Raw genomic sequence first — 15,076 nt, forward strand, 5'->3', positions numbered from 1 at the left:
CATACAGTGATGTGTTTTGCTTTCACTTTGTGCATTGTGCCTTATTTCCCAGCACAGGAGAGGCGGTGTGCTGGGCATGCTTTAGAAGTTACTAATGAGACTTCAGAGCTACGGCATCTATAAGACGTCACATGCATGTGATCTGTACACAGCTAGAGTCACAGGCCTTTGTATTCTTGGCAGACTGTTCTGGAGATAGGCCTTCTCATCATGCCCACCAGATCGCCTTGGTCTTCTCTTTAGATCAGAGCTGATCAGATGGCAGAAGTAGGTACAGGTTGCTTCTCACCTCTAACTGTAACTCACTTTGAAATTCCAGATTTGAATAACATGAGTGAAGAGTAGTGTGAAGTGTACTTTATGTAATCCAAGAAGTCAGTCATTGGCCTTTGTAATAAAGAGAGATTTTCTGTAAACCAGTATTACAAACTCTGTATCCTTTTGCTCTTTCTCTTTATGGAATACTTCTTCCTGTTTTGGAATAGCTTGGTTCTTCCATGTGTTAGGAAAAACACTTTTTGTGATCCAGATGCTTGTATCTGTTGCTAACATATTTCCTACATGTCTTTTCTCTCTCTCTCTTTCCTGCCTGTCTTTTAATGGCTAGACTTTACCACCTGATGGATAGGGAAGCCTGGTGTGCTACAGTCCATGGGGTCGCAAAGAGTCAGACACAACTGAGCGATTGAACTGAACTTACCATCTGGCTGTTGATTTCTCAGATTATATTTCTTAACCATTTTTCTCCCTCCTTAAACTACTTCATTTTTACTTCTGTCCTCATTACCTCTCTGAAACTGTATTCAGAAGTCATCGATGACTCCCTTCCTAATAAAATTCAGGGCTGATTTTATAAATTCTTAAATTTTTTGGCCCTTATTACTTTTGACCATTCGCTTCTTGAAATGACTAGCTCTGTTTCTTTTCTGCTTGCTCTCCTTTTTCTAACTAATTTGCTCACATTTCTCCTTTCTTATTGGTTAACTGCCAGCTTCCACCAAGAGTTGGTCACTGACCATCAACAGTTTTTAACTTCTAGACTCAACCTCTTTGTGAACTCAGCTATCTTCTTTTCTTTAAATCCTCATCCACTGTTTCATTCAAGATCTTACCCCAACCGTCCTCTTCCAAAGAAAACCTCCCTTTCTCATCTCCACTCCTACTTTGGCCACTCTTATCCAAACTCTGCTGGTCTCAATATGTTTCATTGTGAAAATCTGAGGCTCAGTAGATACTGAATTAGTATTAGTTGAAGGAATGAATATTCTTGAATGTACTACCAGAAAGGCAGCAAGAGATCAATTGTAAATTGGACAATTAAGACCAATACCAAGGCTTAATTATTTTAAAGGATTTTTGAACATGAAGCACCAGATGAAATTTAAAATCTTGTTAAAGCCTTCACTGACAAACTGTATATGAGAACCTAAGAAGGTAAAAGAATGTGAGGGTGAAGGTCAAGATGATCTGAGTGAGGTAGAATGATGTGGGAATGCAAATAATGTCCTTGTTGTACCTGAGGACTTTGCCCTACGCTGCTCTTCAGGGAGACCATCAGTTTAATGTACTTTATTGAGAACTTATTAACGTACCAGGCACCATGAAGAAGCAGAGGAATTAGACTATTAATTGACTTCCCAGAGGTTAGAGGCTAAGATTTAAGACACAATTAACTTGCTGTTCTACTTGAAGTACAGAGCCTGTGACTTCTGGCTGGATGATAAAAGGGGCCTTCATGAAGGAGGTGAAATTGAAATGGGCTTGGAAACTAGGTTTAAAACCAACAAGGCTTAGAGTCTGTTGTGAGGAGTCATCCAGTTATGGAGCCCAGGGTCTATGAAGGTGGAGGAGTAAGAGATGACTGGAAAGGTAGGGGTGACTTCTTCATGCCAGGCCTAGATGTTGGGACTTCATTTGTCAGGCTGTGGGAAGCCACTGAGGACATTAAAGTGATTCTTTATGAAGATCAGTCTGGCAGCAATGAGTAAAGTATTTTGGGACCTAAAGAGTTTGGGGACTTATAATAACTCAGGTGAAGAATGGTGAAAGTCTGGAATGGGTTTTAGAGTGGGACAGAAAGGAAAGAGTGTAAAATTTCAAAGGTAAACAGGAATTAATGACAGTGGGAAAGGAAGGAACCCAAATGTGGCTCCAGAGTTTCACGCTTTTGGAAATGGTGATACCAAGAACAGAAATGGGCAGGTCAAGAGAACCAGGTTTGGTGGAGACAAGTGAATTCAATTTAGAAATGTTGAGTTGGAGGAGTAAGACAAGCAGTGAAAGGTGTTCTACAGGAAGTGAGGAATATTTGAAGACAGATCAGCATTTAGGGATGATAGTCACACTTGAGAGCAATAGGTGAGACGCTAGCAGGTGAAAGGGTAACGAGGGAAAAGAAGTTGATAATGCAGAACCCTGGCAGGTGAAGGGGAAAGAACCACCTTTTAGAGTCAGGGAAGGAGGTTGGGGCCAGTGGAAGATGGTAGGAGAAAACCTGGGCACCATGTTGAAGCAAGAAAGCACAGAGTCAGGGAGGTTTTTCTGATGGTGTGGAGATGAGGTTCTGGCCAGTAGAGGAGGAGCGGGAGCTGAGGTGGAGGGAGACGCGGTGTGAGGTACACTGTGTAGGAAAATTGACAAGATTTGGTGATTAAACAGAAAATAGAAGAAAAAGGAGGATGACTCTAGTTTTTGAGTTTGTGAGACTCTTGACCGTGATGGTGTCACTAACAGAAGCAGGGAACCCTGAAGAGGTTGGGGCCTAAGAAGAAAGATGCCAACTTAGTAGATACATAGGCAGTTTGAAGTGACTGAAACCTCAAGCACGGATGTTCAGCAGACAGTTAGACATGTGGGGCTGAAACTGCGGATTCAGGGCAACATAGAAAATAAAGATTTAGGACTCATTGGCCTTGAGGTGTATTGAACCTCACAGAAATGAACAAGATTTCTGAAAGAGACAGGCAAGAGAGAAAAGCAGAGGCCAGGGATCAGGAATTGGCTTCATTTAGGGTGTAAATTGCCCAAGTGAGAATGAATTCCTCAAGGTCGCGGGGCAGTCCCATGCCTCTCAGTTTTACTCTTCCTGCCCATGCACTGAGTTCATGAAAGAGGCTTACTAAAGATTTTTTTGAGTGACTTGATTATAAAACTGTAACCCTTTTATGCCTATATTACAACTTTAGAATAGACAAGTTCCTACTATGCAGGGGAGCCTCCGTCCTTTCCATCACTGCTGCCTCCCCGCCAGTGCTGTCTTCGCCTGTTTCCTCTCTCTGGTTCTTAAAGTAGATACTCCCCTGTCAATTCAAAGACCCATTTATAGAAGGGCTTATTTTACAGGATTATTTTTAAAATCTTAGATTAAATTAGTGAAAGTGACATATTCGTAAGTAAAAATGACTAGTTTGTCTTTTCCAGGTAATCCCAACTTTATCATACTTGGTAAAGCTTTTGACAAGTAACATTACATTCAACTTTTTATTTGAGGATAATGTGTTTATTGAACTAATGAAAACCTCACTTATGTTTCATACTGTCTGGTTATATTGTATGATTTCACTGAAGTCTACAGGATAACAGTTGAAATTAATACCATTAACTCTCTGATCTGATATGTTTTAGGCAAGGTAAAGAATCCTGAATGGAGCAGAAATGAAATTCCACATAGTTGTGGTGAAGTCTGTAGAAAGAAACAGCCTGGCCAGGACTGCCCACATTCCTGTAACCTGTAAGTTGGAACTCTAGACTCCTGGGGATGAGCACTTGCTGTGTGCCAAGTACTCTACAAAAGTTGACTCGCTGAATCCTAACCACAGCCCAGTGATGTATAGATATTTATCATCTCCATTTTACAGATGAGGAAAGAAATGAACCATAATAAACAGTTGATCAGTTACAAATAAATTTCTACAGACTGACTTCAGATGTAGGTTTAATTCCTGTGTTCATCACTTACAGTTATGTGATATTGGACAAATTACTTCTCTGAGCCTCAGTGTCTGAACCTGCAAGGTAATAATGATATGATCAAAACTAATTGCAGAGTTCTACGAATATTAAATTAACACACTTAAGAGACTTGGCCCAGAGCCTGGCACATGGTAAGTGGTCAAAAATGGTAACACTTGCTTTTATTACCCAAACCTAAGAGTAATACAGACACCAGAGTGTTATAGTTGCTTCTGCTGTTATCTAGTTTCTGTTGCAGGAACAGGAGTTGGATCAGAGGTCTTATGATCACCATGTGGGGGTGGTGCTGGGGACCGTCAGTGGGAGAGCTGTTCAGACTGGTCTAAACAGCATGGTCTGCCATCTGCTGGGCAGTCAGCCCCTCCTCTTCCTTTGACTGCTTTCCTAGATCAGAATCCAGAGACTCATCTATTCCTTCCCTCAATTGGCATTTTGAGTAAATTCAGTAATAAAAAATTAACCCTTGCATGAATTATCTTTCCGAAGCCTTCAATAGAAATGGGCCCCTGTTGTGACTATCAGAGGAGACCAGCTGTGATGCAGACCAGATGGTCAGTCACTGAAGGAGCATTTTAGAACACAAGCGCCCAGTCTCTGCCTCAGAGCAGTTAAATCAGAGTCTCCTGGGGTTGGGTCTAAGCTTTGTAGTGTTTTTTGTTTGTTTTTTTAAAAAATTTATTTAATTGAAGGATAATTGCTTTACAATATTGTGTTGGTTTCTGCCATACATCAACATGCATCAGTCACAGGTACACATATGTCCCCTCCCTCTTGAGCCTCCCTCCTGCCTCCCAACCCATCCGACCTCTCTAGATTGTCACAGAGCACTGGTGTGAGCTCCCTGGGTCATACAGCAAATTCCCGCTGGCTGGCCGTTTCTCTTGTGGTAGGGTATATATTTCCATGTTACCCTCTCTGTTTGTTCCACCCTCTCCTTCCCCCTCTGTCCACAAGTCTGGTCTCTGTCTGCATCTCCATTGCTGCCCTCTAAATAGGGTCATCAGTACCATCTTTCTAGATTCCATATATGCATTAATATACAGTATTTGTTTCTCTCTTTCTAACTTACTTCACTCTGTGTAATAGGCTCTGGGGTCATCCATCTCACTGGAACTGACTCAAATGCGTTCTAAGCATTGTAGTTGTAAAAGCTTTCCAAGTGATTCTAATACGTAGCAGTGTTGTGAACCATTACTCTTTAAGTCCAGGCCTCGGATGTTTGAAATAACCTGGAATCGTCCACACCTGACCAACAGTTTGTCTCTCAGTCTAAAGTTATGTAAATGTCCAGCCATGAAAATAATTTCATGAAAGTGTTGAGGCATATCATATGGAATGTAGCTATTGAATAATGATACTCATCCTTAAAGAAGCATGCTTAATCTTAATCTTCTGTGGTTCAGTCTGTCCAAATGGGTCACCTTAGGAGACTGGGCACATGTTTCTAGATTGTTTTCAGTGTTTAAAACTGATTTAGTAATTATTATTACTGATTTAGGAGTTACATAAAAAAATCCACTCAGGCACACCTGATGTTTATAGCAAATTCTGGTACCTACTTGATGAATTCAACTCGTCTCTGATTGGCTTGTAACTCCCAAAGGATTGTGATTTGCCATCACGTAGATGCTACCTCCCCCCACCTCCCCTGCCAAGTTCCCAAAATGTTTTAAATAGTGATATTTCTGTGTAATTACCAGGGGTGTCTGCTTTGAAGAGGGTAGTATTTGTTTAAATATATCCATTTTGTTATTTTTTTCCTTTGGTCTCTTTTTATCATAGCTCCTATAAAAAAAAGTTCTGTTCGGAGGCCTGATTCTGACCTATAGCGTATCATTGAGCCCAGTCCTTTCCACGAGTTCCTCTCCCCTTTGTTACTCACCAGCAGGCCTCCCCTCACCCCCACCTTCTTTTCACTGTTTGCATTGTTAGCCCATCACCTCTTAGCACTTCACTCGCGGATGAGAACATGTCTGTACTTCTCATGGACCTAGCAGATTTGAGGTCTGAACAGGGAAGCCTGCCATGCTGCAGTCCATGGGGCCGCAAAGAGTTGGACACGACTGAGTGACTAAACTGAATGGAACTGAACATTGATTGAGTTCTGATCTTCTAAAGGACTCTATTGACCATCCTGAGTGGCCACCTCTTTATCCCTACACACTGCACTAAGTGGGCCAAGACCATATTTAGAAATGCTTTCTTTGACTGGTCAGACCCAAATAAGACCAGTATTTTGACCTGGGCTTTTCTTTTCTGTTTAAATATTCTAAAATGGTTCTGCTATCAATCCTTTCTATATAAAAACATTGTTGGTGTCTTTGTTTAAATAGTTCATCAACTTTAGGTAAATACTAAAACATTTCATAGTAAGTTTATTTGCTGCCATATTCATGGTCAGGCTCAGTTGGGGCAGCTTTGTTCAGGGTTGGATACATAAATATGATTTATTCATCAAAACTTTTCTTTTTCAGTCTGTGCCATCCAGGACCTTGCCCACCCTGCCCTGCCTTTATGACTAAAACATGTGAATGTGGACGGACCAGGTAAAGTTAGACTTGTATTCCAAAAGAAGACTTCAGTTTCCACACTGATGGTTTATGTATGAATTTCTAAAATGAAAGATTAGTAGGTAGGTGCAAATAGTATTTATTTACTATCATTAATACATGGTAGGTGTAAATAGTACTTTTCTGTAAATAGTAAATCCTGTGCTGCCTTAATCCTGTTTTGCAGTCTTTTAAGTGATTAAAAAGTTATAAAAAGTGAGATTATCATTTTAAGTGAAATACTATGGGACTTTTTTCTTAATATCTTCAGTGGATGAAAGAACCAAGAGTTGAACCCCAGCCTGCTAAGGTTCAGGAGGCAAGGATCATTTATCTGTGCCTACTGTAGTATCTGGTGTCTAGGGGGTTTTCAGTGAATATTGTTGAAAGAAAGAATAAGTGGCCCCCAGAGCCCACCCTCTTTTCATTACAGTGCAAGTTATGCTCTATCAGAGCAGGGACCATTGGTAGCTGCATAGCTGCAGAGTGCCTCTGAGGTCCAGTGAAGACCAGACAGTGATTCCTGAACCACAAGATGAGATGGAAGAGTGCAGATTTTTCAATGATAAACATAAGTGTTTACTGAACTTACAAGAGTAGCAGTGTAGCCTGAGAGTCACATGCAAGGCCTTCTGGTCAGAAAGCCCAGGTCAGATTTGGGCTCTGCCACTAACTAGTTGTTGACCTGGGCAAGTTGCTTTCTCCTGCTGAGCCTCATTTTTCTTATCTTCTTATGGTAGAAATAATAATGTCTTCCTCAAGGGGTTGATATTAGCTGTGATGCTGAGCACTGGAAACTGACCATCTATGTATGTAACAGTGACTTTTTAAAACAAAATACATAGCTGAAGTGAGAGTAGTGGAATAGAGTAGAACTTTTTGTCGGAGAGTAGATTGCAAGCTCTAAACCATTGCCCTGAAAAGAAACCTGAAGACAATTGTGTAAGAGCAGTGGCCTCATATCCTTCTCTGGCTAATAGGTCAGCGAAATCAGGATGTTTATTAGAACAAAGCCAGAATTATTTCCCTTCCTGAATCAGTCACATACAGTATGTTCTTAAGTACAATATTAACAGCTGTTGAAAATGCCAGAGTGCAAGGTCCCAGGAGAAGGCCATTGTGCTTGCATTCCAGGAATATTCGTTAGAACTACATCTTCCAACTTCTCCACCCAGATCTGTAAGATACTGTGGGAGTGCCAGGCTCTTTACCGTCTGCATGCTGCTTCAACTCAGAGGAGAAATCACAGTGTAACAAATACTTAGGCCCTCAATTCCTCTCTGGCCAGAAAATAGGGGACAGAGAAGCAAAGGAGGAAAAAGAAAAGTGGAGAAAGGAAGAGTAATTGAGGGAGTGATTGGAGGAGGGAAACATAGAAGTCGGAGAAATGGGGCCCAGAGAGGTTTAGTAGATTTTGGGGAAGGGTTAGTTTAGCTGTCGAACAGGACCTCAATGTCCAACATTAGGCTGCTGCTGCTGCTAAGTCACTTCAGTCGTGCCCGACTCTGTGCGACCCCATAGACAGCAGCCCACCAGGCTAATGCCGTCTTTATGTTTTCTCTTTTTATAGGCACACAGTTCGCTGTGGTCAGGCTGTCTCAGTTCACTGTTCTAACCCTTGTGACAATATTTTGAATTGTGGTCAGCACCACTGTGCTGAGCTGTGCCATGGGGGTCCATGCCAGCCTTGTCGGGTCATATTGAACCAGGGTAAGTGGTGAGCACACCAGTCAGCCCTACTTAGGGACTTTTTTGGAACCTTATTTACAGTTGTATTGATGACATGGATTTTTCTCAAGCCTGTATTCACAAAGACTCTATTAGGTCTGTTATCTTGGGTAGAAAGAACTGGAGATATATGAATGATTGGATGGTTTTCATTATTTTGGTCACATAATACCAGTATAGGTCATTGTCCTGTAGAATTTGGACAGTAGGTTTTTTTTAATGCTGTTTAAAAGTAACTGCTTGGGAAATCTTTTTGCAGTAACTACTTGAAAAGGGCACAGAAAAGGCCAAAGAAATCTTGAAAGAGAACAAATTTGAAAGACCTGATTTTATGGCTGATAAAGTAATAGTAATAATGACATTGTGGTTATTGGTATAAAGGTAGGCTAGTAGATTCTAACAATAGAGTCCAGAAATAGACCTCAGTATATTATAGTCAGTTTATTTCAGCCAAGATATTAAGTTAATTCAGTGGGAAAAGGAGTCTTTTTACAAATGGTCCTAGAACAACTGGATGTTTATATGGGAAAAAAGTGATCCTCAACCCCTGTCTCACTCTTTACACAGACATTAATTCTATATGGATCTTGGACTTAAATGTAAAACCCAGGAACAGTTTCCAGAAGAAACTATAAAAGAATATTTTCATGACTTTGGGATCAGGCAGAGATTTCCTAGAGCAACAAAAAATGTTAAATTGAACTTTATCACATTAAGAAATTTCTGTTCAACAAAAGACAACATTAAGAAAATGAATAGATAAATCACAGATTGTATGCAGAATATTTAAAGTACCCCTTCTAAAGAAAAACAGAAAGATAGTCTCCTACAAATCAACTTGAAGAGGTACTTCACAAAAGAAAATAATTATAAATGGTCAATAAACACATAGAAGATGCTTAACACCTTTAAACACTAGGAAACTGTAAATTAAAGGCACAGTAAGAGTAGAATAGTATAACCACTTTAAAAAACAGTCTAAGGAATCTCCCCAGTGGCCTAGTGGTTAGGATTCTGCGCTTTCACTGCCGTGGCCCAGATTTAGTCCCTGGTCAGGGAACCTAGGTCTCACAAGCTGTGTGGTACAGCCGAAAGGAAAAAGAGAATAGTAGTTCCTTTAAAGGTTAAACATAGAGTTACCATGTGACTGTAGTTCTACTCTTTGGCATATACCCAAGGGAAATGAAAATATATGTCTATACAAAACTTCTAAATGGATGTTCATAGCAGCATTATTCATAATAGTCAAAATGTGGCAATAACGCAAATACCTATCAACTGATAAATGGAATAATGTGATATATCCATAAAAAGGTGTATTATTCAGCCATGAAAAGGATTGAAATATTGATACATGCTATGAAGTGGATGAACCTCCAAAATATTATACTAAGTGAAAGAAGTGAATCTCAAAAGACCACTTACTCTATGCTTTCTCTGTTTTTATGGCTATCTTAAATCTGCAGAGATCCTGGGTTGCAATGCATTGGTCCTATAGTTTTAGTTCATTATATTTTACTTTGATGTGACGCTGTTGATCAGTGTTGGCACTTAAAATAAGAAACAGCCCTGTGAAATGTTTTGTACATCCCTGTGAAATGTTTTGTGGTATGTACTATAAGGACTTTACATAGGGAATTGTGCTGTATATTATTTAGTGTTTTGCTTATGGGTCCTCTGAGAAGAAGGTCCTGTTTGTTCTTAGTTCCAAGAATAGTTGTTTTTCCTCAAAGATAATATCTTGGGAAGCTGGTAAACTGACCTAATGTCCATCTTTATAAGTGTGTACTTTTTAGCTACGATTCATTCTGTATCTTTACCATTATTTTCCTTTTTACTTTCACATCTTTTATGTTCTCTTCATTTATCTCATATATCCTTATATGCTACATTAAACCTATTTTGAGATAAGGCAGGAGTAAATATATACTGGCAGTTTGGTCTTAGCAGTATAGATTGTCTTTGATCTGGACCATTTTTAGCTCTTGATTCATATTGGACTAAATGACACTTTTTTGTCAGATTTGTATGGATCCCAGTCTCTTCCTTCCTGTTTTTGTGTATGTAGCTGATTTTTTCAAACCCAGTTGAAGACTTTTTGTTTGTCCATATTATATATCTAGCAAAGTATGTAGGCCATCAGCATAGTGGTTGTATCAACTTATATTCCCAGCAACAGTGTAGATGCATTCCATTTTCTCCACACCCTCTCCAGTATTTATTTGTAGACTTTTTGTCTCAAGGTGTTTTTTAGTTTCTGTTTTGTTGAGGTTTAGTTCCCTAGTATTGTCATCAGTCCTAGAGAATGTTCATGTGTGCTTGAAAAGAATTGTCAGTTTTCTGACCCTTGATTCTCCGGTTCATAGCTATCTTATACCTCTGGAAAAAAAGAAGTCTGTTCTATTTGAGCAGACATTTAGCAAAAAAAAAAAAAAAGCCTGCTTGCACAGTCTCCCTGTTGCTAGGGTTTTGTTTACCAATTTATTGATTCTGCCAATCTTGATTGCATATCCTGCACCTATAATTCATCTAATAAGTAAATCTTTATTTAATGAGTTTTAGAACAGGGAATGAAACTGCCCATGTATTTACTGGGAGAGTAAATATATATTTTAAAAATCAAGCATCTTGGTTAATATATTCATTGATAAAAAGTTTTCATTATAAACTAAAAATATAAAGTGACCCTTATCAGAAACATTATATAAATTGATGAAATTTAGTCCTTACCAGACTTTGTTACATATTAGTTAGAAACCAACTCTTTTCTTGTGGTGCTTTGAAAATAACTCCTTAAGTGCAGCACATAAAGCAACCCATTATTTCTTCAACTGACAGAAAAATCTATAGATATTAGGCTGAGTTCTCTGTATAGTCAATAAAAGTCTCAAGTTCTTTGAAACACTTTTTACTCAGTGTCAGGACTCAGACATGATTACTTCAAATTTAACAATAGTAGAATACAGATTAGTAAGGATTTTATATTGTATCTATCTTAAAGTTTCTTTTTAGCAGCAGACACTTTTCCTAAGCACTTTATGTGAACCCCAAGATATGAAGTATTAAATCCATGCTGCTTGGTTGAAATGAGAGTGGAATCCAGTCATCAGTGCCTCCATAATTACCCCATTTAGCTTCCATCTTCTGTGACATCTCCATAGGACCCCAGGGAGCCTCATGATCCATGGTTTCCAACCATGGCCTTATGGACCAGTCTGTTTCACTTTAATGCTCATGTTGAGGTGTGCTACAGGTGTACCATGAGATGTGTTAAAATTAACAAAACCTTCTAAATTTGTTTCCTATGGTAGAGCTCTTAGATGGGGCTTAGAGCTGCTGTATAAGCCACATTTACTTCTGAGCCAGGTCTGATCAACAGTAGTGAGTAGGATTTTGTGTCTTCTTATAGATTGCTTAGAGTATTTTAAGCACTTGTGCAGATTACTAATCTTTCATTTTTGAAATTGTGTCTTCAAGTGTGCTACTGTGGCAGCACCTCCCGAGATGTGTTATGTGGAACAGACATAGGAAAGTCTGATGGATTTGGGGACTTTGGCTGTTTAAAGATATGTGGCAAGTAAGGTTTTACGTTTTTCTCAGTTACAGTAAAGCTGTATTTAATGCAACAGTTCTGTAATAGTGTGTTATTTTTCTTAACAGGGACTTGAAATGTGGGAACCATACGTGTTCTCAAGTGTGTCACCCTCAGCCCTGCCAGCCGTGCCCACGGCTTCCCCAACTGGTGCGCTATTGCCCTTGTGGGCAAACTCCTCTCAGCCAGTTGCTTGAACTTGGAAGTAGTGGTCGGAAGACATGCATGGATCCTGTGCCTTCATGTGGAAAAGTGTGCGGCAAGCCTCTGCCTTGTGGTTCCCTAGGTAACTAGTGGGCGGAAAGTTGTCTTTAAAAATGTAAATGTAAATATTTGGCAGCAATGACTACTTAAAATAGTATTTAATTCCAGTTACAGTATCAGAGGTTTTTCTAAATAATATGATCAGATTTGTGTGGTTACTTTTTCTTTCCTTCTCAAAATATACTTGTGAAAGCTCACATTTGCCCGAATGATCTTTCTATTAATAATTCAGGTATTGCCAACTCAGGACAGTTGTGGTTAGAGACTGTTTTGTTGGGGGCGTGGGAGGGGGAGGTTGGGGTGTTTATGATTTCTCTTAGCAGCCTATATTAGTATGAATGCCAGGTATCCTTTTAGTAATTTAGGGTTCGGCAAGTATTTAGAAGCATTTTCGTATAATAGAAACACTTTAACTGGGTGAGGCGTTTTAAGAACTGAAATTTTAAGTGCACTTAAACTTTATTCATTTGAACCACTCAAGAAACATCTTTCTCTTCAGATAGGTTTCCCATCTAACAGAATAACACCTCCTGAAACTCATTTTGAAGAGACATTTTTCTAAAATTTACATTACCTTCTTTCTTTGAATAGAGGTTACCGAAGATAATTTCTTTCCCCTTATTTGACTGAGTCATCATTTCCCTGAACCTCAGTTATTGTATTCTACTGAATACACTGATTCCCTCTGGGCTTGCTGAGTTTTTTCAGGTATTTCCCCATAGCAAGGTGCAGTTTGACTGTTTTACTTAATTGTTAAACCTTTTGGTTGTTTATTTTCTTGTGAATGCTTTCAGTATGCCCATCTGCCTACCGTTAGTGACTCTCCGTTTCTTCTGACTTGTGGGCTTCTGATTACTTGGATATAGAAACCAGAAAAGTTTTGTTGAGATTAGCTATAAAGCAGTAGTCTGAGCTTCTGACTGATACTTTCTGAGGCAGTCCTTGGGATGTCCTTGGGATATGTGCATGTAGTTTTACAGTGAGTTGGCAAAAAGCTGCGTATTTAGAAAAATGAACCTGAGCCATTGAGTCTGTATAAAAGAGGTGTTCCTGTAACTATCTGTGGTAAAGATAGACTCTTCTAAGTTTGGCTTCCATTTTTCCAAGAAGAAAGATTTCACATTTCTTCCAAGTACCAGTAGGAGCACCCTCCCTAATTCCTTTTCTCAATCTGACTTTAAAATTACGTAGAGAGAAGAAATGCCCTTTTCTCTTATTTTAATACATTTCAACCTCGTCAGGAAAATCGGTTGTCTATTGCTTCTCTGTGCCTACCAGGAAAATGTATCTTCAGATAAGCCCTGTGAAACAGAGATCAAATGACTTGCAAATCCAGAGAGATGGTAAAGATCTTCCCATTTCAGAAAGCACATGGGTCAGTTTCGTAAGAGCTTCATATATGACTAGATATCCTGCCCTGATGCTCAGATAGCTCGTTGGCATGGAGAGAAAGAGGAAATGTGAAATGGGTACTGCAGAGGGCCTTGAGCAAGAGGAAGACGGTAACTGTCAGTATGAGCAGACCTGGGGGTGAGACAAGACCCGCTCATGAGTTTCAAGAGTAACTGCTAAACTTCAGGAGAGTTTTAATCATGGAAAGCTTTTAAGGAGCTAGGTGAGTTGGATTGAGAAGCTCAAAGAAAAGCCTATAACTAGCAGTAACAGTGGATCTCATGTTTATTCAGGCCTGGCTTATCTACAGAAATCTTGTTTAGGTCCATTAGTATCTCACCCAGTAGGAAATTTCCATCCTAGTCACATAGCTTTAGTACAAAAGACTAGGTGGTATTCTGCTTTCGGGATGGTAGCCTGAGGAGCAAAACAAGCAAAGCTGGGGAAAACTATTTTTTAAAAAAGCAAGCAACCATTTAAAGTCTCTGGAAACTGTCCTGCACACATAACTCCAATAAAGAAATTTGTATTGAAGAAAACCTACTAAAACTGAGTTAAGAACAGCAAGAGTCTGTGTTGTTTGAATCACAACCTACTCCTTCCTTCCCTCCCCCTTCCCAAATCAGCTCAACTAAAGGATGGGTGTGCCCAAGAAATCAGGGCTTCATCCACCCTCAGTTCCCAGTCAAGGGTTCCTTGCTAGGAGGAATAGACCATCAGCATTTCTTATCCCCCCAACTCCAAGTTGAAAAGGCTAAACTTCTGGTAAGCACAACTGCCAGGTTTGGGGTTCCCTTCCTCCATACTGGGCAATGGCACCCCACTCCAGTACTCTTGCCTGGAAAATCCCATGGACAGAGGAGCCTGGTAGGCTGCAGTCCATGGGGTCGCGAAGAGTCTGGCATGACTGAGCGACTTCATTTTCACTTTCACTCCTCCATACTGGTCACACATAGATTGGAGGCCCTGTTCCAGTCACAACAGGCAGGAGTACTGGGACCTCAGTCACCGTCACCCCCGTTCATTTGCAGGGCAGAGGTTTCACGAGCCAAGAAAACTAGAGGCTGTTGTCGCACCCAGCACCCAGTGACTGAGTGACCTTTTCCAGCGGGAGAGACAGTCCATAAGGAAAGAGAGCTCCAAAATATCCCCTAAAGGAACTCAGTTTAATTTGAAAGAGAGTGTGGAGAAGTCAGACCTAAAGGCCCTTTAGAAAACAGTAGTTCCTCTTAATTAAGAGCAACAAGCTCAACTATAGGCCACCTAGTTCACCAGAGAGAAGCAGGGAAGGAGGTACCAAGAGGAACCATCCTGGGGTCAGAACAAACTTCAAAGACTTGCCTCAAAGACTACCTCTGCCCAAATTTTATTGGATCAGACTGGTGAGCAATTTATGCCCCGGGATGCTGCTGTCAGCCAGCAATTAGTGAAGCCTCAGAACTGAATGTGATACTAAGAGAGGCGGCCAGCTTATCAGAAGGATCAGGGAAAGAAATGGTCAAAGAGAGTCCTGCTGACACCATTGTCTTCCCAAGGTGACAGTACACATGCCTAGGATTGTGCCATCAAAAGAATGACA

General features: G+C 40.1%; 1 protein-coding gene across 2 annotated transcripts in view; it reads left to right on the plus strand.

Moving 5' to 3' along the window:
* LOC120866238 (transcriptional repressor NF-X1) overlaps positions 1-15,076 on the plus strand; it is a 65,230-nt gene that overhangs the window by 16,686 nt on the left and 33,468 nt on the right. For both annotated transcript variants that reach the window (XM_040243819.1, XM_040243828.1), the window contains exons 5-9: positions 3,625-3,730; positions 6,447-6,518; positions 8,092-8,231; positions 11,727-11,826; positions 11,910-12,127. In XM_040243819.1, coding sequence (XP_040099753.1) covers positions 3,625-3,730; positions 6,447-6,518; positions 8,092-8,231; positions 11,727-11,826; positions 11,910-12,127 — 636 coding nt within the window. The remainder of the gene's footprint in view (positions 1-3,624; positions 3,731-6,446; positions 6,519-8,091; positions 8,232-11,726; positions 11,827-11,909; positions 12,128-15,076) is intronic.

Source organism: Oryx dammah, unplaced genomic scaffold, assembly GCF_014754425.2.
Source record: "Oryx dammah isolate SB20612 unplaced genomic scaffold, SCBI_Odam_1.1 HiC_scaffold_1, whole genome shotgun sequence".
Lineage (NCBI taxonomy): Eukaryota > Metazoa > Chordata > Mammalia > Artiodactyla > Bovidae > Oryx > Oryx dammah.